This window comes from Notothenia rossii, assembly GCF_949606895.1.
Source record: "Notothenia rossii genome assembly, chromosome: 11".
Lineage (NCBI taxonomy): Eukaryota > Metazoa > Chordata > Actinopteri > Perciformes > Nototheniidae > Notothenia > Notothenia rossii.
In genome coordinates, this window is record NC_136910.1 from 58480319 (window position 1) to 58504173 (window position 23855).

At 41.3% G+C, this 23855-nt stretch overlaps 1 protein-coding gene across 1 annotated transcript in view; it reads right to left on the bottom strand.

Moving 5' to 3' along the window:
* The window catches only part of vcanb (versican b), a gene marked incomplete at its 5' end in the record, with an annotated part of 48077 nt that overhangs the window by 12580 nt on the left and 11642 nt on the right, over positions 1-23855 (bottom strand). The window contains 7 exons of the mRNA XM_079659988.1: positions 7828-7910; positions 10293-10451; positions 16369-16482; positions 16575-16688; positions 16907-18290; positions 18715-20202; positions 23663-23832. Of these exons, the coding sequence (XP_079516114.1) occupies positions 7828-7910; positions 10293-10451; positions 16369-16482; positions 16575-16688; positions 16907-18290; positions 18715-20202; positions 23663-23832 (3512 nt within the window). The remainder of the gene's footprint in view (positions 1-7827; positions 7911-10292; positions 10452-16368; positions 16483-16574; positions 16689-16906; positions 18291-18714; positions 20203-23662; positions 23833-23855) is intronic.

The following is a 23855-nucleotide window of genomic DNA, read 5'->3' on the forward strand; positions in this document are numbered from 1 at the left end:
CACCAGCGGCAAGCGGACGGAATAGTCCAGGGCTAAACATCTCGGCCTCTTCTGACAACTACAAACAGAGCTCTGTACAATAGGCTACCAGGTGAGCAAACACGATTTAATTCGAAACCTGTGATTTGACCATATTCCAAATTTTAGGGTTGTCAGACGAAGTTTACAGTGTTTTTTTATAGTAACAATGCAAATGCGTGTTTTAGTTGTTAAAACCGAATATTGAGTTTCGGCAGGCCAGAAGGGTATTAAAGTCCCTGGCTTGGAAGTGGAGGTATAAGAGTCCCCACAGTTAAAATCGGATATCAAGTTCCGACAGGCCAGAAGGGTATTAAAGTCCCTGGCTTGGAAGTGGCGGTGTTGAGTCCCCACAGTTAGACTGTCTAAGAGTAGTCAGTTGGTTGTATTAAGTCTCCATATAAGACTGACCCAAAATAACGAATCCACAGCTCGACGGGGCTGGAGATGAGTTATTTGTTATAAGTGATCCAAAGGAGAGTAACGCAAACTTCAGAAAGTCATTCTGAAGTGACCGGGCCTCACTATATCCTTTGGTGTGTTGTGAATATTTACTGGTAACAAGGACAGTAAGTCAGATCAATAGATATGAACTCTGTGAATATTTAATGGTAACAGAAACAGCCTAAGTCAGATGAATAGATACGAAGTCATAATGTAAGGAGAATTTTAACGAGAGGAGCGTGAGTTAAGAGCTTACGAGGACAGTGGGTTCAAGCAGAAATATTGAATAAAAGGATAGCAGAAGTGTTAATTGTTGAAAGAAGCCCCCCTTTTCCAAAGGAGAGGCTGAGAGCTACAGCAGGGGAGAGAGACGGGGGTGTCAGTATTTGTCTGTGAAAGTTCCCCCCACCCTTTTTCCTCTCGAGAGCAGCAGCAGCAGCCCGGAGTGTGTCTGCTTGCTTTTTTCTCTAGTGATCTGAAGTTGGAGTGAAATACATAGAAAATGAACAGATCAAGGTGTGATTTGAAGTGGTAGATATATTGAAATAAATAAGAAACAATGATTTGCTGCTATTTAAATATAGTCTTTGACAACTGATTGATACCGTTGCATTGCGTTGTGAATTTCATGGTATTTGTCATTAACTAAGGATTGTACTTAATTATATTCCAAGGGGAAAATTATATTAAATACAGGAACAAAAGAGTAGAAAGTAAAGAGAAGATTTTTGTAAGTTCGTCAGAGGGAATCTGTTAATGTTTAAGCATGACAGAGGTCCTGCACGAGGTTTTGCTCCAGGCATCTCACACGGTTACACAAAGGGGTGATTTATGAGAAACTTGTGGTCAGGAGAAATGAGATGTTTTGGAGAGTAGACAGAGAGAGAGAGAAAAGTAAGGTTGTTGCTAAAATATAGAGAGTAAAAGTTATATAAAGTTAACTACTATTCGGGAGAATGTCATATTGTTGAATGAGTAACCTAAAATAAGTGAAGATGGTGAAATAGTTTTATTAAGGATACAACCGGTAACTACTGATTAAATACACAGTGATGGTGTACATGAACATTGAGAGTAGATTAAGTTGTTTTGTTCTTCATGCTTTTCACCAGAAGTCATTTGAATTGTTATTATTTTTAAGTCGTGTTGTTTTGTGTTATATTTCTAGACTATAATGTACCCACATGCATGTGGTTTCTTTGTCCCAGTTCATTTTAAAGTCAGCCGCCTCATGGCTAAATCTATTTGACCCCAGGAGGTCAAGAGTCATTCTGTTAGACCACCATCTTGTGAAAGACAAATCATTGTTCTTTTGTCACATTTTGAATTAGAAAAGAGTTCATTTTGCTAGATCAATTTATCTATAAATGTTGTAGTGGGAGTTTTGTGTTTGCTAACATTTTTAGGAACGACAACACTAGGAGATGAGTAAACTCAAGAATCCGTGGAGTGTAAATACATTAAGAAAAACACATTTTTATACTCTAACTTTTTGCACATCATAGACAAGGTATTTAGACAATATAAATAAATATTCACCAAAAGTAATAAGTAAAATGGAAAGTAGACATGGGCCTACACTTGAGTCAAAGTATATTACTGTGATCTGATCAGTGTGCTCTGCAGGTTTACTATTGTTCTAAGTAACAGTGGGATTTAAAATATTGGAGAAAGTATGGAGATGTTCTTTCGTAGTGTGTGAAATATGTGATGCTTGAAACAGGTATTTCAATTTATGGAAGAAAATGGTTTCCTGAAAGAGTCAGGTTGGGTAGATATGTAACAATGGATGAAACAATTTATAGAGGGAGTTTTTGTAATATCATTAGTAGACATTAATGGTGTTGTTTAGATGGCATTTAGCAACTAAGACAGATAGTATGATTAGAAAGAGACAGAGTGGAAAGGGTTGGATTGATTCAATCTCAGTGTGCTAGATTTCTTATGGATAATGCGTCCCGGGACCTGGACTCCCCCTCTGAGTTAGAAAGGCTACGACCCCGTCCCTCCAAGCAGACAAAAGACCCAACCCAAAAGGAGGCTCCTCCTTCTCCATCAAACAGACAGAGAACCGGAGCTGAACCGTCTCCACCTGAGGCATCCAGAACCAAACCGCTTGCTGACATACAGAAATACTCTCATCAGTCCCTCAGACAGGGCATGAAGCTGAGCCACGAGATTTGGCACAGGAGCAGAGTGGGGGACATGAGAGCAGAATCCGCCCTCCATGAAGCAGCAGAGAGGCTGTAAAGGGGAGATGAAATGCAAAGCAGTGCAAGAACAGTGGCATGATGTGGGCTGCAGATGTGACTGGGCCAAAGGCTGCCTAAAACAGTTACAGCGGATGGATTCAAGAGCTGATGGACTGAAGAGAAGACAGAATCAGAGGAGTTGGCATAGTCGATTTGAAGTGAGGAGGTCGGGGTCACGGCTTGAGACAACCAGGGGAGGAGAAAAGGAGAACGGGAATGAGTGAGTTTACACATAAACACACTTATTCACAAAACGCGCATAGAAGACACCACATTTAAAGAACTTGAATTGACTTGATAAATAAGTAAAGATAAAAAGAGGTATTAACCATGAATTAATCGATTGGTAAATTCAAAATAGCAGTAAAGAGGAAACTATTAATGTAAAATGAGAAAATCATCCTAAAAACACACTGAGGGTTAAAGGGGGAGACATGAGGGAAATATGCACTACACTTTAAGCAGGGGGTGTTTTGGAGTAGCACAGTGTAGAACCATATTCTTCAATCTTTCCATCATATTAATAAATTATTCTTCAAGAGATTTTTATTCATGTGTGAATAAAGCAGTGATTTCATTTGTTACAATATTGATTTCACCATTGTGGCATAGTTATTACCATAGGAGGGCTTTAGGATGGAAACAGTTTTTAATCCTTGGTAAAGTAAAGGGTGATGGTTGCATGTTCGGACACCCAAGGTTCCACACACTGCTAAAGAGTTTAACATTGTTTTTAAGTAGACCGGAATTGAAGATAAATGAGTATAATGAGCTATGAAATGCAGAGCTACACAGATCCTAGTGATGTTTTGACTTAAGATAATAGTTATGTACACAAGTTTCTGAATTAGATTTCTTAGACATTTTAGTACTACTTAGGTGTAAATAAATTGCAGTAGTAGTAGTACTATTATGAAGTGAGTTTTGTACCAAGTTGCAGGAAATGTGGGAAGCAGCCGTCCCGATGACAAGTTACAGATATCTGACTTAAGGTGGTAATCGTGAATTGATAAATGATGGCGCTCCATATATGACTGATTTTTGTAGACAAAGGATACTGGCCTATGCTGAAATATCAAAGTCTCTGCAGAGCACGACACATGGCCAATGAAACTGAGACCAAATGACCTTTGACCCTGACTGACAGTGTGACTTGAGAAAAGCACTATCAATGACTGACTCTGGGGCTGACCAAACTTGACTTTACAACCTGACAGTGTGGGTGTGAATGAATTTCTGCATGTGATCAGTGTAACTGCATGATTCTAAAACAATAACTAACCGAGCATGTCTTTGGACTAATACATTATTTTGGAGCTCCATGGGAAACACAGGTTTCCTACAATTCCACGCATTTGGAAAAATGCACATGTGACCCGTTTCTAATTCCCACAGGAGTTGGCGGTTTGCAAACGTAAAACTCAAACTAAAATCTAAAGATTCTGTTTCTTTTAGGACTGCCAGCTGGAAATGAACACTTATTTTCCCTGGAGTGTTTACTGTGAAAGATGATGGATATACTTTTGTGAATGATGTTTGGTATTTTCTTATAACCACTGGTTACCTGAAGGTTTTCTTCCCATACAGGATTTTATTACACATGTTTACATGTGTAAAAAGGGGGAGTGCGGGATATTTTCATTTAGGGACTGGAAGAAACCTGCCGCCTCAACTCAGATGTTCAATCTGACCATTGATTGACAGTTTTAGATTTAACCTGCTCCATATCTGGGGATAAGATACTGTTTGATGAATGTTGACATGTTTCTAATATTGATTGAGTTATAACAGGTAACACAGATGCAGAATCAGTGGCCAAGGGGCTACTGAGAGAGGTCATTCCAGAATGAGAATGAGAAGGTGAACTGTGATAATGAAAACAATTTTGTAATATTTCAACAGGTATTAAAGTAACTGAGGTTTGAAGTGTAGAAAGAACATATTACAGCTAAGTTAAAACATAGTAATGTATTGAGATATAATTTAATTTAGACAACATCTTGTAACTAGCCTGGTAAAGAAGTAAAAGCCATAGACTGTTTAGATCATTAGGGGGATGTACATTTAATTTAAATTCATAATAGAAAGACATTTGATGACAGTATGTTGAATTTCTGTATTCATTTTTCAGCTTGATAATATCCAAGCAGTGACAGGTAGAAGCAGTCTCGCCTGGAAATTATTCACTTTGTCAGTATCATGATTTTAGTTGTTTTTAATCCATAACATTAGTTTGTTCCATTACCAGAAACATTAGCAGTTCATATTATATTTAGATTTTAAATGGGATCTCAAGGATTTCATTTATAATAACACAGATGCTTGTCAGGAATTCAGAGCTATTGAGATATTTAGTTCACCTGAAGATGTTGGGGTTTATTTTGTTGACACAGGCCAAGTATTAGAATTCTGAAGTGGCCTACCAGCGGTGGGTCAAACACCTGAGGGCCCAGAAGCACTGAGCGTAGACTTGAGGGGTGGGTATCAGATTTCTCCACACAGGTTGCTGACGCCAAAAGGGGGACCCGAGGAGCAGGAGGCCGACACAGCGGAGTTCGTCTAGCTGAAGGTCGTCAGGCCTACGTGACTCAACCCCAGGTTCTCCGGCCTCTACAGAGTGACCCAGAGGACATCTCATGCCGTCCGCCGAGGAGCAAAGGGGGACATCTGGTACTACTGGAGCCAGTGTGCGGCGAGGAACACTCCGGCTAGGACCTTGGAGGACATCAGGACGGACCTGGCTATCATCAACGCGGACATCCCTACAGCAGACGACTTGGAAGCAGGCATCAGCGGACTGGAGGAGAAGGACCTCGCGGACATCCCTACAGTAGACGACTTGGAAGGAGGCGTCAGCGGGCTGGGGGACTTCTCGAGGCAGCAGAGGAGTCTACTTCTCTCTGATCAGATTAATCAGTTCCACCTTTGAAGGAAAGGCCACATCTCCCCCTCCCTATCAGCTGCCCTTGTTGGCGTATTCTGCTGAGGGGGGGGGGCCTGATGATTCAACAACACGCAAGGATGCTGCTTTCTGGCACTCAGGCTCTCACTGATAGTTTCTTCACTGTCATTGGAGGTTGTTTTCTGTTCTCAAAGGTTTAATGAAGGGGGACAGACACAGTATTAAAGAAGGACAGTAGTTTTGTTTCAAATGTCTTATGTGTGTTGGTCTCGTTAATTCGAGACCAAAAAGGGGGAATTGAAGGATTATTTGAATTATTTGAAGGATTAAAGTAACGTGTTATGGCAGGAAAATTCAATCTGGTATATTCATTTTAATGTCACCTTATATAGACTATGTGTTAAACTTGTGATTTCTGCATTGAGTGACTTCTGCCTAGCAGATACCAAGAAGAGGCCCCTAGGGTCTCTCTGTTAATTATCAATAGTCCTTGCAATTAACAGGGGAAGTCCCAGATACATTTTCAGATATAAGGCAGTTAAAGTCTTGTAGAATTAATGTTTATCTCCTACACATCCTGCAGGCCTGGAGACTTGGGTCACCCAGCAGTAAACAAGATAAACGTCCTTTTGAGCTTATCAATAAAATGTATTCATTCCTAGTAAGCTGACTTTGGGGTGAAGGGAAGTTCAGGGAAGCCATTAAGCCACAAGAACAATTAAACTTCTGTTAATCAACCAAAACTCATGACTTTTGGAGGGCTACAAACATCGTGGAGAAATTAGCTTAAACATGTTTTATTACTCTATGGGAAATGGAAGCAGCATGTCAAATGATCAGGGAAATCTACTTGTTTTAAATATATGTGTGTGGTTGATTGCTTTGTATTAATAATAGCAGTATGTGTAAAGGAAGCTGGAAATATGCAATGTGAAACCTTTTATTTGAAATAAAGATTCTGCAGGGAATATTCTTAAAGAACAATAGCTCAAGTGTCTGAAAGAGCTGCAGGCTAAATGAGTGTGCGGTACTTTTTACTGCTTGAGAGCATAGGTAATGTGTTCCTCGTTATTATTGATATGAAAGTAATTAACATGTATTACGTATATTTAGCCAACTATAACAACTATATCTTAAAACATACTTTTAACTTGTGTGTGGTAACCTGAAGGGGGGAAGATGGACTCAGGGACCAAGGGCCATAAAGGAGATGTGTGTGTGCTGGCTGCAAGATGTGAAATAAGATAAGGAAACTTGTTGTTTAGAGCAGGTTCGTACCAGACACCAAAAGGTGTCTGGTCTTCGTCAAACTGAATGAGACTTTTTGTTTCCGGGTTTCTTCTGCTGTGTCGCACTGATTGGGTGCGACAGGCCATGTGTTGGTCTCTGCCAATAAGATGACCTCTGGGGGAAAGCACGTACACCTCCTCCTCCTGTGTTTTAGTATGAAAGACTGTGTTTTCCTTTGGTTCGCGCTCTTGTTTTTCACCAGCCGTTCCTGAGACCTGTCTCACACGTGGGGTAGAACCTGAGCCCGGAGTACTCTGCAGAGTGCTTCGTGATTTCTTTGTATTTTGTATCGTTACTGTATATCATTAAAAGCAGGATTATTGTTTAACTTGTATTCTGGTGTTTCTTAATCCCTCCCTTTTCCCGAATTCACCTAGCTTGTCAAACGACACGCGGAGACGAGGTTGGTTTGCAACATCCTTCAAATCTCCAACAAGACCGTTCACATGCAGGAAACCCTTCATAACACACAAGGGGACGGGTGATAACTGGAAGAGCATGACATGGGCCCGTTAATATCTGTTTATATGATTGAAGCTGAAATAAGTAGATGCATGCTTCCTCCTGTCTGGTGACTCTGTAGTCTCTGGATTATCTTCAGTAACCGGGTCAGGGTTCTTAGAAAGAAAACGTCCTGTTGGGCGTTTTAATGTATTTTTAAAGAGCTTGGCGACTCACCCAAAACACTAGATCTAGATTGAGTAATGACTCTAGAGTTCAGAGGAATAATACCTATTTAAAGTTGACTTGTCTGTGAATATGAAAAACCACCGTCTACAGTCAAGCCTCCAGATGACGCATCCTGAGAGGAACGAGGACTTTTTAATCTACAGAACGAGGAATTTACAGGCAAAAAAGCAAGCCTTTTTCTAATCCAATAGATCAAACACTTCCACAGACTTATAAATAACATCTCCTCACCATCGGCCTCCCGTCGGTCCATCTGAAGTCTCTCTCGAACATCTTGTCGCTCAGACCGAGCCACTGGTAGTCACTGCCCATACCTGAGAGAGAAACACACCACAGTCTTTTAATCACTGTTTCATTAGGATCCCCCTTTAGCATTAGCATTAGCATTAGCATTAGCATTAGCATTAGCATTAGCGTTAGCATTAGCATTAGCATTAGCCATTGCTCTGGGGTCAACACCATGGATGCATTGGTCCACACACACATGAACACACTTCTCCATAGCTTCTCTTGGATAGCTGGACTTAAAACATTCACACTGTACATTTGATATTTATATTAATTTGAATATTCCATTCCTTAACAGAAAAGAGTGTTTTTATTTGTCAGACAGTTTATAGATTGTTTATCTTCACGATCATCTGTATATTTTTCTTACTCTCTAATTCTGGTTTATTTCTATTTCTATTTTGAGATGTTTATATTTACGAATTGTTTATTTTGTTATAATGTGCAAAGTCTTGTTTTGATTTATTCTGCTGCAACGAAAGAATTGCCCAAATTTGGATTCATAAAGTAAATCTGATCTTATTTTACAGACACAAAAACTAAAACTAAACACAAGGTTAACAATCAAACAACTCCTGTCAGTAATGAACACAACTCTTCTACTACTACTAAATAATAAAGAGCTTACATTAATATGTACATACCCTGCGCTTTGAGACTAGATGATGAACCCTTGTTTCGTACACCATGACTCATTTCATTACAGTTTCCGAAACCAAGATGTTGTCGGGGTTTGAGTTTTTGTGTGTCTAGTTTTGGGGTTATTCAGCTGTTCTGTCCTCCCTGTCGTTAGTGTCCCTGGTGTGTCTGATTGTCTGATTGTGTTCACCTGTTGCCCTTGTGTTTCTCCTCCCCTGCCCGGCTGTTTCTCGTCTCCTGATTACCCCTCCCTGTATTTAGTCTTGTCTCTTCCTGTGTTCAGTGTTGGTTCATTTTTTGCCGTTCATGTCTCCCTTCATGTTGGTCACAGTCCCTTTGTGTTTTGGGTGCTACCTGGTAACTTGTACCTTTCCTTGGATTCTTGTTTTTTCAGCTTTTTGTGATTAAAGCTCGCCTTTTGTTCCATTTTGAAACCTGCTTCCCTCCTCATTCTGCATTTGGGTCCTATTTTTCCCCATCCCGTGACAGATATGGTTTTAACCAAAGTTGGAACCATTGTTTGGTGTTCTCCAAAGCAAACACTTCTCCAGGACTTTATAACAGAGGGTTTGGAGAGGAAGGAGGTGATGATTTACGAGGCTGTGGTCTGTGTGCTAGCTGTGGTGAATAACCAGGAGAGAAATCAGAGGAAACGTTCAAGACTGAGCTGTGATTTAAGGACTGGCTCGAGTCCACTTCATCTCCGCTTCCCAGATAAACGGATACACGGTTTACATGTTGCTCGAGCTTTGATTGTTTATGGAAACTCTGTGTTTATCTGACTAACACTCATCACTGGATCAGAGCGCAGATTGAGTGGCTGCTTTCCAAACACTCTTCTCAAAGTGCTCTTTCCTGTAAAACATCAGCAACGCTTAACAGGATAAGTGCTTTTAAATATAGAAATGTACTCCCTTATAGAGTTCAGTGTATCAATGGCAGGCACCAAATGGACAAAATGGAAGTCATTAGAGACAGTTTTTCAACTATTTGGGTCCCAGACTGGGAGTTTAGGCACTCAAATCCAATCTGTAGGTCCAAGCACCATGGGAGGTATTGCAAAGACATGTCGTTCATTATTGACCCACTGTAGGTAAGGAAGGTAGGAATGATAGAAAAAGCTTCGAGCTATATGCTAAAGTGCCAGATACCATCTTAGTACTAACTTAGCTACTAACATTGGCTAATTATCAGTTAACTCAAAGTTACATTTGAGGCTAATGGGAATGTCATAAGTTCTTTTTTTGGTCTGCTAATGAACTCTTAAGGATCTATCAAGGGTATTACAATTCATAGTGGAGCTAAAATGAGTGTCTGAACCACATTTCGTCCCATGGTTGTTAATATATTTCACAGAAAGCTATAACTGTAAATCTAACAGTCGGGCTACAGTAAGAGTCAGAGCTTCACCAAAGTAAGAAGGGCTCATCCTCTGGGGAACATGAACGTCTGAACCTAATTTTATGGAAATCTATCCCATAGTTGAGATATTTTGGTTTGAACCAAAGTGATTGAGTGTTGGACCCTAAAGATGGACATTGCTAGTGTGAATATTAACACACACACATTTATAATAACAAATGAGAAACATTTACTGTGTGCGGCTCTTGAACCCTGTGTAGATTATTTTACTGCAGACACTAACGTTATACGTGCATGTGATTGAGTGTCGGAAAACACCTTGTTCTTCTTTTGTTGCAAAAGGTAGAGCGTTTAGCCTACATGCTAACACCGAGAGACGTTGTTTAAATGCCTCCTCGTGGACTTACGGTTGACGTAGATCTGCTCCTCTGAGGACAGGATGCTGGTCAGGTGGGCCCCGTGCAGACGGCACTCTCTCTCTGCTGCGTCCCACGTCCGCCGGTGAGTGAAGTATTTATAGCAGTGAGACTGAAACTTCTGCCAGCCGAACCCACACAGCTCGGTGTCTGCAGAGAGGGGAAACATACAGAGTTAAAGAACTGGGAATGCATTGATTATAACTGGGTCTTTAGGTCAACTATATTATATCTATTGAAGCCAGATGAAGCCAATCAGCGTACATGACAGAATAACATTTCTTGACATGACTTTCTACAACCTATAAGAATGAAAGACCATTCAAACATGTAGAGTAGTCCTCTTAAAACGTCTGGCTGCACACAATCCCGCTTTGTGGCAGATTAAAGACATTTCTAAAGTATATATATATGGAAATATAAAAGTAACGACAACAGAGATTCTAAATCTTGTAGGTCAGGTTTGAATGCACCTAGAGTAACCAGCTAGAAAACGCTCAAAAACCAGCTAAATACGCTCAATAACCAGCTAGAAAACGCTCAATAACCAGCTAGAAAACGCTCAAAAACCAGCTAAATACGCTCAATAACCAGCTAGAAAACGCTCAATAACCAGCAAAGAAACGCTCAAAAACCAGCTAGAAAACGCTCAATAACCAGCTAGTAAATGCTCAATAACCAGCTAGTAAACGCCCAATAAACAGCTAAAAAACGTTCAAAAACCAGTTAGAAAACGCTCAATAACCAGCTAGAAAACGCTCAAAAACCAGCAAAGAAACACTCAAAACCAGCTAGAAAACGCTCAATAACCAGCTTGAAAATGCTCAATCAGCTAGTAAATGCTCAATAACCAGCTAGAAAACGCTCAATAACCAGCTTGAAAATGCTCAATCAGCTAGTAAATGCTCAATAACCAGCTAGAAAACGCTCACAAACCAGCAAAGAAACGCTCAAAAACCAGCTAGAAAACGCTAAAAAACCAGCAAAGAAACGCTCAAAAACCAGCTAGAAAACGCTTAATAGCCAGCTAGAAAATGCGCAATAACCAGCTAGTAAACGCTCAATAACCAGCTATTAAACGCTCAATAACCAGCTAGAAAACGCTCAAAAACCAGCAAAGAAACGCTCAAAAACCAGCTAGAAAACGCTCAATAACCAGCTAGTAAACGCTCAAAAACCAGCAAAGAAATGCTCAAAAACAAGCAAAGAAACGCTCAAAACCCAGCTAGAAAACGCTCGATAACCAGCTAGAAAATGCTCAATAACCAGCTAGTAAACACTCAATAACCTGCTAGTAAACGCTCAATAACCAGCAAGGATACGCTCAAAAAACAGCTAGAAAACGCTCAATAACCAGCTAGTAAATGCTCAATAACCAGCTAGTAAACGCTCAATAACCAGCTAGTAAACGCTCAATAACCAGCTAGAAAAAGCTCAGAAACCAGCAAAGAAACGCTCAAAAACCAGCTAGAAAACGCTTAATAACCAGCTAGAAAACGCTCAAAAACCAGCAAAGAAACGCTCAAAAACCAGCAAAGAAACGCTCAAAAACCAGCTAGAAAACGCTCAATAACCAGCTAGAAAATGCTCAATAACCAGCTAGTAAACGCTCAATAACCTGCTAGTAAACGCTCAATAACCAGCTAGAAAACGCTCAACCAGCAAGGAAACGCTCAAAAACCAGCTAGAAAACGCTCAATAACCAGCTAGTAAATGCTCAATAACCAGATAGTAAACGCTCAATAACCAGCTAGAAAACGCTCAGAAACCAGCTAGTAAATGATCAATAACCAGCTAGAAAACGCTCAATAACCAGCTTGAAAATGCTCAATCAGCTAGTAAATGCTCAATAACCAGCTAGAAAACGCTCACAAACCAGCTAAATACGCTCAAAAACCAGCTAGAAAACGCTAAAAAACCAGCAAAGAAACGCTCAAAAACCAGCTAGAAAACGCTAAAAAACCAGCAAAGAAACGCTCAAAAACCAGCTAGAAAACGCTTAATAGCCAGCTAGAAAATGCGCAATAACCAGCTAGTAAACGCTCAATAACCAGCTATTAAACGCTCAATAACCAGCTAGAAAACGCTCAAAAACCAGCAAAGAAACGCTCAAAAACCAGCTAGAAAACGCTCAATAACCAGCTAGTAAACGCTCAAAAACCAGCAAAGAAATGCTCAAAAACAAGCAAAGAAACGCTCAAAACCCAGCTAGAAAACGCTCGATAACCAGCTAGAAAATGCTCAATAACCAGCTAGTAAACACTCAATAACCTGCTAGTAAACGCTCAATAACCAGCAAGGATACGCTCAAAAAACAGCTAGAAAACGCTCAATAACCAGCTAGTAAATGCTCAATAACCAGCTAGTAAACGCTCAATAACCAGCTAGTAAACGCTCAATAACCAGCTAGAAAAAGCTCAGAAACCAGCAAAGAAACGCTCAAAAACCAGCTAGAAAACGCTTAATAACCAGCTAGAAAACGCTCAAAAACCAGCAAAGAAACGCTCAAAAACCAGCAAAGAAACGCTCAAAAACCAGCTAGAAAACGCTCAATAACCAGCTAGAAAATGCTCAATAACCAGCTAGTAAACGCTCAATAACCTGCTAGTAAACGCTCAATAACCAGCTAGAAAACGCTCAACCAGCAAGGAAACGCTCAAAAACCAGCTAGAAAACGCTCAATAACCAGCTAGTAAATGATCAATAACCAGCAAAGAAACGCTCAAAAAACAGTAAACGCTCTATAACCAGCTAGAAAATGCAGAAAGCGCCCAATAACCACGTAGAAAACGCCCAATAACCAGCTAGAAAACGCTCAATAACCACGTAGAAAACGCTCCAATAACCAGTTAGAAAATGCTCAAAAAGAGCCCATATCAAGGTCAGAATAGATCCACTAGTCCATAAGTTACAGTACAGTTCAGAGTCTTTAACTAGATTCCATATCTCCAACTTGATAATGTATGAAATATGCACAAAAAATAAAACAAGTGCAAACAATCAAGACGGCAAGAAGAATCAGCATTCTGGGAGTGCGTTAGCGTCAAATAAACCAAACCTTTTTAAAATGCAAAATGAAGAAATATGCTTTTTTCCTTCCTGCTTTTGTCGCTTCGCAACATGAATTCTTTACTTCTCATCAAACTCTGTTGTCCAGTTCTCAGACAAACAGAAAAACAGAGATGAGGTCCAGCTGTGGGACAATGAGCTCAGTAACACACAGTTGGACTTCATCACCCTCCACAAACCTCCAGTTGTCTGCAGGTCACACACATGCACACACTCTAACACACACATTTGGTTTAATGTACAATGACTGTAAGCCATACAATCAGTTCAGTGCTTTGTGGGACTCGGCGGTAAACAATGGAGGTTTTGTATCAGCGGCTTCTGTGCCAATGAAGACGTGATGGAAAGTTGCCGTTGGGTTTTAGCTATCGTCAACCCGCCATTTCTTATTTTCTTATTAAGTCCTCTGTGAAGCACCTGGAGGGTCAGGTGAGGTCCGCACACATTTAATTTGGGACTCTGCTTTTGGCAAAGTACAGAATAAGTTGAGGACATGAATAGCAGGAGTCCGATGGCTGTATTTAGCAGAGTTCACTGATTCAATGACACACAGCTGCAAGAGCTCTCTGGCAAAAATAATGGAGCAATTATCTGTTTTATACTCCGTCTTTCCACTGGCAGGAAGCGACTAAAGGACAGCTGTGTGTGTGTGTGTGTGTGTGTGTGTGTGTGTGTGTGTGTGTGTGTGTGTGTGTGTGTGTGTGTGTGTGTGTGTGTGTGTGTGTGTGTGTGTGTGTGTGTGTGTGTGTGTGTGTGTGTGTGTGTGTGTGTGCATCAGGGTGGATAACAAACACAGAGCTCCTCTCAATAATGCACATTTAATTCGTGTTGGATATAAGAAGCTGGATGTATGGAAACACCCTGTTTAGGTCAGGGGATTTCCACTTTCACTCCGCCCTCATACAATGCAATGAACTCAGAGGGAAACCACTTCAATAGAGGGTTCAAAAAAATATATATATCTTTTGTTGTGCTTTTTTTTAATGTAGGTCAAGTCATCGTTAAAAAAGTTATTAAGGAAGAATATTTTGCAAAAAGGTATACATTTGATTTACCGATAAAGACGATAATTATATGTACATTTGTTAGGATTAACATCTATTTCAGGGCATCGGTAATGATTATGCACATATGAAATATACATAATGTACAAAGTCTAACAAAGGCCATGTGTTGCATGCATCGCTGCAGGGATTTCTTTTTCACTTGTAAATGTTAAACACTTTGAAACTTTAAGAAAATGTATCTTATCGGTAAAGAAATATTTGAGTACGTCTAATAAAAGTTACTAAAAGTCAGATAAATAATCATAAGCAACTGATAAGCTGATTTAAGGTTCAAGATGTACCACGACTTTTAATCCAGTTGATGCTAAAACAACCATTTCTTCAACGTTAGGAACCAAACCTTGCTGTAAAGAAAGAATGGGACCTTATCCTTTCTCTTCTTAGACGTCGACAAGTCTTATTTATATTTAAGAATATTAGGAGAGACATCCACTTGGTCTTTTTCTTGGAAAATATTAATCCTCGGAGCATGCCTGAGCTCTGATTAGTTGCTGAGTAATGACAGAGGAATTGGACGAGAAGCTGGAACTAATCTGCAGAGGAGCCAACGCCCTGCGTCCGAAAACAGCTGGGAGCGAGGACTGCAGACTGCATTAAGATGCACCTGTGAGAGTTATACAGAGATGGCAAAAGTACACACATCCTTTACTCAAGTAGAAGTACACACATCCTTTACTCAAGCAGAAGTACACACGTCCTTTACTCAAGTAGAAGTACACAAATCCTTTACTCAAGTAGAAGTACACACATCCTTTACTCAAGTAGAAGTACACACATCCTGTACTCAAGTAGAAGTACAGATACTCTTGTTTAAAAGTACTCTGGTGAAAGTAGAAGTACTGACTAAACTTCTTTACTCAAGTCAAAGTAAAGAGGCTTTGAAATGTACTTCAGTAAAAAGTACCCATAACTAGCAGCTGTTTTAAAGAGTACCTGACCTCCCTTTATATTAATAGAACAATAATGTCATTGTTAGCTAATGAATGTTTCCATGGTGACCAACGGCAACATGACAACGTTTCCATTGGTCCCTCTTCTTTAGAGAAGACCAGGAAATGATGGATACACGGATCGTGTTCAAATCAATAGGCACGCAATGACTCTAAATAATAATGATCACGCCACCAAACACACATTCAGACTAAAGGAACCATCCGGTTTGGGAAATGAGAGAAGTAGAAAGTACAGGTATTTGTGTTCAACATGTAAGAAGTAGAAAGTACAGGTATTTGAGTTCAACATGTAAGAAGTAGAAAGTACAGGTATTTGAGTTCAACATGTGAGAAGTAGAAAGTACAGGTATTTGAGTTCAACATGTAAGAAGTAGAAAGTACAGGTATTTGTGTTCAACATGTAAGAAGTAGAAAGTACAGGTATTTGAGTTCAACATGTAAGAAGTAGAAAGTACAGGTATTTGGGTTCAACATGTTAGAAGTAGAAAGTACAGGTATTTGTGTTCAACATGTAAGAAGTAGAAAGTACAGGTATTTGTGTTCAACATGTAAGAAGTAGAAAGTACAGGTATTTGTGTTCAACATGTAAGAAGTAGAAAGTACAGGTATTTGTGTTCAACATGTAAGAAGTAGAAAGTACAGGTATTTGTGTTCAACATGTAAGAAGTAGAAAGTACAGGTGTTTGTGTTCAACATGTAAGAAGTCAAAGTATAAAGTAGTGGAGTAAAGTACTGATACCAGAAAAATGTACTTGAGTACAGTAACGGAGTATTTGTACTCCACTATTTCCCATCTCTGGGTGGAAAAGTATCGAGACCCACTAACTGTGATGGAAACGTCTGAAGCAATGGAGACTCAGAGAGGCACTTTTGCATCAACAAAGACCACTCTAACTGGTGTGATTTTATTCTCATTATTGGAGTTTGTTGAACTTTAGTGTGACCGCAGCTCTGTGGGGTTCCTCAGGTGAGGCTCACCTTGTTGGCAGAGCTCTCCGGAGTAGCTGGGCAGACAGAGGCAGGTGAACGAGGCGACTCCATCCAGACAGGTGGCTCCATTCAGACAGGGGTTCGACTGGCAATCATCCACATCTGCAGACACACCAGCCGTTACCATCCATCTTTCAGCGTGGGGTCAATGTGGTTAGTTAAAAGAAAAAGCATGGCTCTGTGTGTGTACATACCTGTTTCACAGAGCTGCCCGGTGAATCCAGGTGCACACACACACATATTCTGTGTGTTTCTTCTGTAGCAGCTGCCGCCGTTCTGACACACATTGGTCGTGCATGGCAGGAGATCTAAAAAGTCCAAGAAAGACCGTTTTTGATCAACTCATGAACTTATATTTTGATGCCAACCCAGATAGCAGTTGGAGGGGCTCGGGTCAGAATCATTTCATTGCCATTTCTAAACTGTAGCTTATGTGACAACAAAGCCTTTGAATTTGAATTTAAATAAGCTGCTGTAATGTTAACACCACTGAAGCTACAACACACTAATAAGTAGGTCCATGTACCTCTGACGTCCACGGTGCTGACCTCCACAGGGTGAGCGTTCTCCGGCTGCTCCGTGTTCCGGATCTCTTCTGCTTTCGGGGGCCGAACCTCCAGCAGAACAGGGGCCAACTCTTTATCGTAATCCACAAAGTCATCCTCTGGTAGAGGGGTGGCAGCGGGGTCAGGGGTCAGAGCCCACTGAGGGACGGAGTGGGTGTGACGATCGAAAGTGTACAAGGGCTGCGTGGTGGTCTGCTTCGTCTGGGAAGACTTGGAGGTGTGGTCTTCAGGGGTTGTGGATGAAGACTTGGTCGTAAGATCTGGATGTTTCTTATCATCTGTGGTGGTCTGCTTCGTCTGGGAAGACTTGGTGGAGGTTGGGTCGTGGTCTTCAGGGGTTGTGGATGAAGACTTGGTGGTGGTTGGGTCGTGGTCTTCAAGGGTTGTGGATGAAGACTTGGTGGTGGTTGGGTCGTGGTCTTCAAGGGTTGTGGATGAAGACTTGGTGGTGGTTCGGTCGTGGTCTTCAAGGGTTGTGGATGAAGACTTGGTGGTGGTTGGGTCGTGGTCTTCAAGGGTTGTGGATGAAGACTTGGTGGCGGTTCGGTCGTGGTCTTCAAGGGTTGTGGATGAAGACTTGGTGGTGGTTGGGTCGTGGTCTTCAAGGGTTGTGGATGAAGACTTGGTGGTGGTTGGGTCATGGTCTTCAGGGGTTGTGGATGAAGACTTGGTGGTGGTTCGGTCGTGGTCTTCAAGGGTTGTGGATGAAGACTTGGTGGTGGTTGGGTCGTGGTCTTCAAGGGTTGTGGATGAAGACTTGGTGGCGGTTCGGTCGTGGTCTTCAGCGGTTGTGGATGAAGACTTGGTGGCGGTTCGGTCGTGGTCTTCAGGGGTTGTGGATGAAGACTTGGTGGCGGTTCGGTCGTGCTCTTCAGGGGTTGTGGATGAAGACTTGGTGGCGGTTCGGTCGTGGTCTTCAGGGGTTGTGGATGAAGACTTGGTGGCGGTTCGGTCGTGGTCTTCAGGGGTTGTGGATGAAGACTTGGTGGCGGTTTGGTCGTGGTCTTCAGCGGTTGTGGATGAAGACTTGGTGGTGGTTGGGTCGTGGTCTTCAGGGGTTGTGGATGAAGACTTGGTGGTGGTTGGGTCGTGGTCTTCAGCGTTTGTGGATGAAGACTTGGTGGCGGTTCGGTCGTGGTCTTCAGCGGTTGTGGATGAAGACTTAGTGGTGGTTGGGTCGTGGTCTTCAGGGGTTGTGGATGAAGACTTGGTGGTGGTTGGGTCGTGGTCTTCAGGGGTTGTGGATGAAGACTTGGTGGTTGTTGGGTCGTGGTCTTCAGGGGTTGTGGATGAAGACTTGGACATAAGATCTGGATGTTTCTTATCATCTGTGGTGGTCTTCGTCTGGGAATCAAGAATCAGAATAAGAATCAGAATCAGAATCAGGTTTATCACCAGGTAGGTTGACACGTACGAGGAATTTGACTTGATTGACAATAAAATACAATACAAAGGCGCTTTATTGGCATGAGCACATTTTAAACATAGTGTTGCCAAAGCATTCCTCACAAGGTGTTAGAACAGAATAAAACAAAAAGAAACATAAATGTCAACAATTACATGAGGCACAACAGCATAACACAAAACATACTGGATACGCCAGTGTGTGTGTGTGTGTGTCTGTGTGTGTGTGTGTGTGTGTGTGTGTGTGTGTGTGTGTGTGTGTGTGTGTGTGTGTGTGTGTGTGTGTGTGTGTGTGTGTGTGTGTGTGTGTGTGTGTGTGTGTGTGTGTGTGTGTGTGTGTGTGTGTGTGTGTGTGGTCACTCACTGCTCCTGAGGTTGTGGCAGGTAAAAAAGTATCCTGCTGCCTGGTGGTGGTTGGGGTTTGGTTTTCAGGCGTTGTGGATGAAGACTTTGAGGTAAGATCTGGATGTGTGTTATCGTTTGTGTTGGACTGTTTCGGGGTGGTAACTTCTGAGGTCGTGTCCTCTCTGTTTGTAGTCTGGTCTGCAAAAGTCACGGCTGCAGCATGTGGTAAAACAGTAACTCTGACCTCTGACAGGGGGTCAAACGGACCACCCTTTTCCCCAGAAACTTCCCCCTCTCCGGACATCTGTTCTGCACCTGATCCTGCATCTGTCACCACGTCTACAGCCGGTAAAACCAAAGGAACTTCTACGTCCCCAGGTTGAAGTTTCTGGGTAGAATAAATCTCCGGTGGGTCTTGTCCTGAAGTTTCGTCTTCTCCCGATGCGGACCCTTCGGAGTCCTCGATGTCGCTCTTGGTGGTTCTTGTTTTCTGTGATTGTGCATATGGGATTGAAGTAGTAGGAGGCTCCGTCCCGCCGATTTCCGTCTCATCGGTCACGCCTCCAGATTGGCTTCCCAATGACGAAACGTCGTCCGCGGATCCTTCCTGAGAGTCGTCATCGGTGCCGCGACTTGCCGATCCTTCTGTATCGTCGAAGGTTGAAACACCTTTAGTGGGAGGCTGGGGAGCAGAGAAGGCGGAAGATGGTGTTGAGGTTGCTGGAGATGAGACGGGGAGTTTTTGTTTGAACGTGGAGGTGGATCTCGTTGCCGTCTGATCGCCTGGTTCTTGGGTTCTGACGTCAGAATCCACGGATGCATCGCTGCTGTCCTTTGTTGGTGTTTCTTCACTTGGTGTCTCCTTGGTTGGTGTTTCTTCACTTGGTGTCTCCTTGGTTGGTGTTTCTTCACTTGGTGTCTCCTTTGTTGGTGTCTCCTTTGTTGGTGTCTCCTTTGTTGGTGTTTCTTCACTTGGTGTCTCCTTTGTTGGTGTTTCTTCACTTGGTGTCTCCTTGGTTGGTGTTTCTTCACTTGGTGTCTCCTTTGTTGGTGTTTCTTCACTTGGTGTCTCCTTTGTTGGTGTCTCCTTTGTTGGTGTCTCCTTTGTTGGTGTTTCTTCACTTGGTGTCTCCTTTGTTGGTGTCTCCTTTGTTGGTGTCTCCTTTGTTGGTGTTTCTTCACTTGGTGTTTCTTCACTTGGTGTCTCCTCTGTTGGTGTTTCTTCACTTGGGGTCTCCTCTGTTGGTGTTTCTTCACTTGGGGTCTCCTCTGTTGGTGTTTCTTCACTTGGTGTTTCTTCACTTGGGGTCTCCTCTGTTGGTGTTTCTTCACTTGGGGTCTCCTCTATTGGTGTTTCTTCACTTGGTATTTCTATGGTGTAGTCAAAAGGAGACACGATCTCGTTCTCTGTCCCTTCTTCATGGTCCACCTCGTTTAACTGAACAGGTGTGGCCGTCTCAAACTGATCTCCTCTGGCTTCCTCTGGCAGCTCAGAATCAAATTTCACCTGAAAGCATCCGAAAATACAGATGATTAAAAACATGGGTCTTAGTACCCTAATGTACCGACGGTAGCAGTGCAGTAAAGTAACTAGAGTATTTCCATGTTATGCTACTGTGTACTTCTACTCCTCTACAGTTCAGAGGTACATGGTGTACTTCTACTCCACTACAGTTCAGAGGTACATGGTGTACTTCTACTCTGTACATGTATTTAATCCCTTTAGTTACTTCTCAGATGTGGATGAATGATGTGAAATCTAATGAAGTGTTAAATCAGACTTTAGTTCCACCTGGAGTAAATCCACCAGCTACCCTGCAGTATACAAAGTCATTCAGACTAGCTGCACCTTTACCAGCTTTGAGAACACTTTCATGATCAATCATTATTAAACATATCATATCTATTATTCTGAAATGGACCAATCTGCACAACGACTACTTTTACTTTTGCTACTTTAACCTGTTAGGCTCGAAAATGACATTCCCAGAACAAATGACCATAACTTCTAAAAGGGTTAAATTAATAATCTTTTTTGTCAAAGCAATGATAAACCTGTGAGTCGGATGTAGAAGAGTCAGAATCAGTACAGATCTTTGTTATTTTGAAGTAAATTCAGATTGACCATAGTAAACATTTTTAAATTATTGTGTCCGTCCAAAAAAAAAAACATGACTTAGCGAAAACCACCCTTGGATGATGGGGTAGACTAAAAGCTTTAGCAATCCAAGCTATAACATATAATAAGTATCCTGTATCAGTTACTTCCAAAATGTATTACAGTACATATTACTTATTACTGTCTTTTTTAAGTAATGAGTTACATTACAATATTACTGTCTCTGCCATGTAATGAGTTACACACATTTTATATTACTTTTGAGATACTTTCACCAAATAACCGCAAAATAATGGCTAGGTATTTTAAATGCTAAAATGTATTTTAGTGCAGCAACTGTGTCGGCCCTTAAGGCTACTAACAATTTGTATTACAAGCGCTTCGAGATTTGTCTTGGCAGATGAGAAGCGCTATATCAATTACATTTAATATTATTAATTTATTATTAGTTAAATACTCGATTGTAATTGGTCAATTCCGTTGCTAAGGAAGATCAAGAAAGAGAAAGGAAAAGAGGGTAAAAGACGGAGTGTTGGACGTCAGATAAATGAACAGAAGAAGACAGAGAGGAAGTAAACACTAACAGGAACACGGTATGGGCTCTGCAGAGTTTAAGGACTTGTTAGTGGATCAGAAACTGTGACCAGAGACAGCGCTGCTGTAAAGTTGTTGTTGTCTCAGTTCCAGCCGTCGGTGCGCCGTGGAACGGAGTTTTTTTTTGTCTTAGCGGAAGAAATACAATAATTTTTAGGTCAATAAAATCATTTCAATGAATATTGGGAGTGGAGTCCTTAGTTTGTTTAGTGTCTGGCCGTGTAATAAGCGGGATAATGTGCAGCCACTTGGTCATTTTGGGGAAAGAACACCCCTCAGGCTCATCACCATCAGCCTGACTGATTACGTAAACACCAGGATAACTAATCTACCCGCACAATCTTTCTCAATCAATCAATCAATGTTTATTTATATAGCCCAATATCACAAATGTTTTCTCTGGTGTCGGAATGTCTCGCGATGTTAATGAATTCTTAAAAAACAAAACACCATTTAATTTCGGGTTAAAATGTGTTGTGACTGCTTTACTGAGAATTGTAACGGGTAGTATATTACCCACATGTCATTAGTAATGCGTTACATTACTTTGCTACAGCAAAAAGTAATACATTACTGTAACGCGTTCCACCCAACACTGCCCTGTATCCAGATTGATGCAAAACAAGTTCAATTTGAACTTTTTAGAGAGATTTAGCACTTCTGGGGTCATTTGGGTGGATTTACCTCTGGCCTTCCTTGGTCGATTTTGATGATTTCATTACATCACATGTCAGTTGTTAGATGCTTTTATCCAAAGCAACTTCCATACTCAATACTGTGGGCAATCCCCACAGGAGCACTTTGGGGTGAAGTGTCTCAGGGACACAACGACATGCTGGCTGCAGTGGGGTTTGAACCTGAGACCCCCTGATCCCAACACCAAGGCTCTATCCACTGCACCACACGCCTCCCAATTTTGATTGACATATATTTTGAACTGTTAGAGCCAATGGAATCGAGGGGAGGTTCCACATACAGACACACGTTACCAAATAAGGAGTGTGACACGAAGCCAGAATTTTTTCGCCGAGGGCTCATTTAGACGCTTCTTGTGAGAGAGGTCAAAATTGTTCATGTCGTCAGTTAGCTTAGTTTCTTCCCGTTAAGTGAGTATGACACATTCATAGTTGATTACATTTTAAGAAGCCCTGAGACACAGTTTCTGCCGGCGGGGGCTACGGGGCTTAACAGGTTAACTATATTTTGATGACAATACTTTTCTGCTTTTACTTGAGGAACATTTTGAATGCAAGACTTTCACTGTAACAGAGTATTCCTACACTCTGGTACTTCTACTTTTACTCAAGTACAAGATCTGAGTACTTCTACTTTTACTCAAGTACAAGATCTGAGTACTTCTACTTTTACTCAAGTACAAAATCTGAGTACTTCTACTTTTACTCAAGAACAAGATCTGAGTACTTCTACTTTTACTCAAGTACAAGATCTGAGTACTTCTACTTTTACTCAAGTACAAAATCTGAGTACTTCTACTTTTACTCAAGAACAAGATCTGAGTACTTCTACTTTTACTCAAGTACAAAATCTGAGTACTTCTACTTTTACTCAAGAACAAGATCTGAGTACTTCTACTTTTACTCAAGAACAAGATCTGAGTACTTCTACTTTTAATCAAGTACCAGATCTGAGTACTTCTACTTTTACTCAAGAACAAGATCTGAATACTTCTACTTTTACTCAAGAACAAGATCTGAGTACTTCTACTTTTACTACAAGATCTGAGTACTTCTACTTTCACTCAAGAACAAGATCTGAGTACTTCTACTTTTACTCAAGAACAAGATCTGAGTATTTCTACTTTTACTCAAGAACAAGATCTGAATACTTCTACTTTTACTCAAGAACAAGATCTGAGTACTTCTACTTTTACTACAAGATCTGAGTACTTCTACTTTCACTCAAGAACAAGATCTGAGTACTTCTACTTTTACTCAAGAACAAGATCTGAGTACTTCTACTTTTACTCAAGTACAAGATCTGAGTACTTCTACTTTTACTCAAGAACAAGATCTGAATACTTCTACTTTTACTCAAGAACAAGATCTGAGTACTTCTACTTTTACTCAAGTACAAGATCTGAGTACTTCTACTTTTACTCAAGAACAAGATCTGAATACTTCTACTTTTACTCAAGAACAAGATCTGAGTACTTCTACTTTTACTACAAGATCTGAGTACTTCTACTTTCACTCAAGAACAAGATCTGAGTACTTCTTCCTCCTCTGAACGGTACCTGATGTTTTCCGTTGATGAATCTGACGGTTGGAGGCAGGTTGATGGGAGAAACGTCGAAGGGATGGGAGTCTCCGCTGCCCTGCCCACCTTCACCACTCATCTGAGAGAAGTGTGTGATCTGATTGAGCTGAGACTGAGGCGCGTTCAGGATGTTCAGGATGTCATCCACTGGAAAGCAACAGGACACGGAC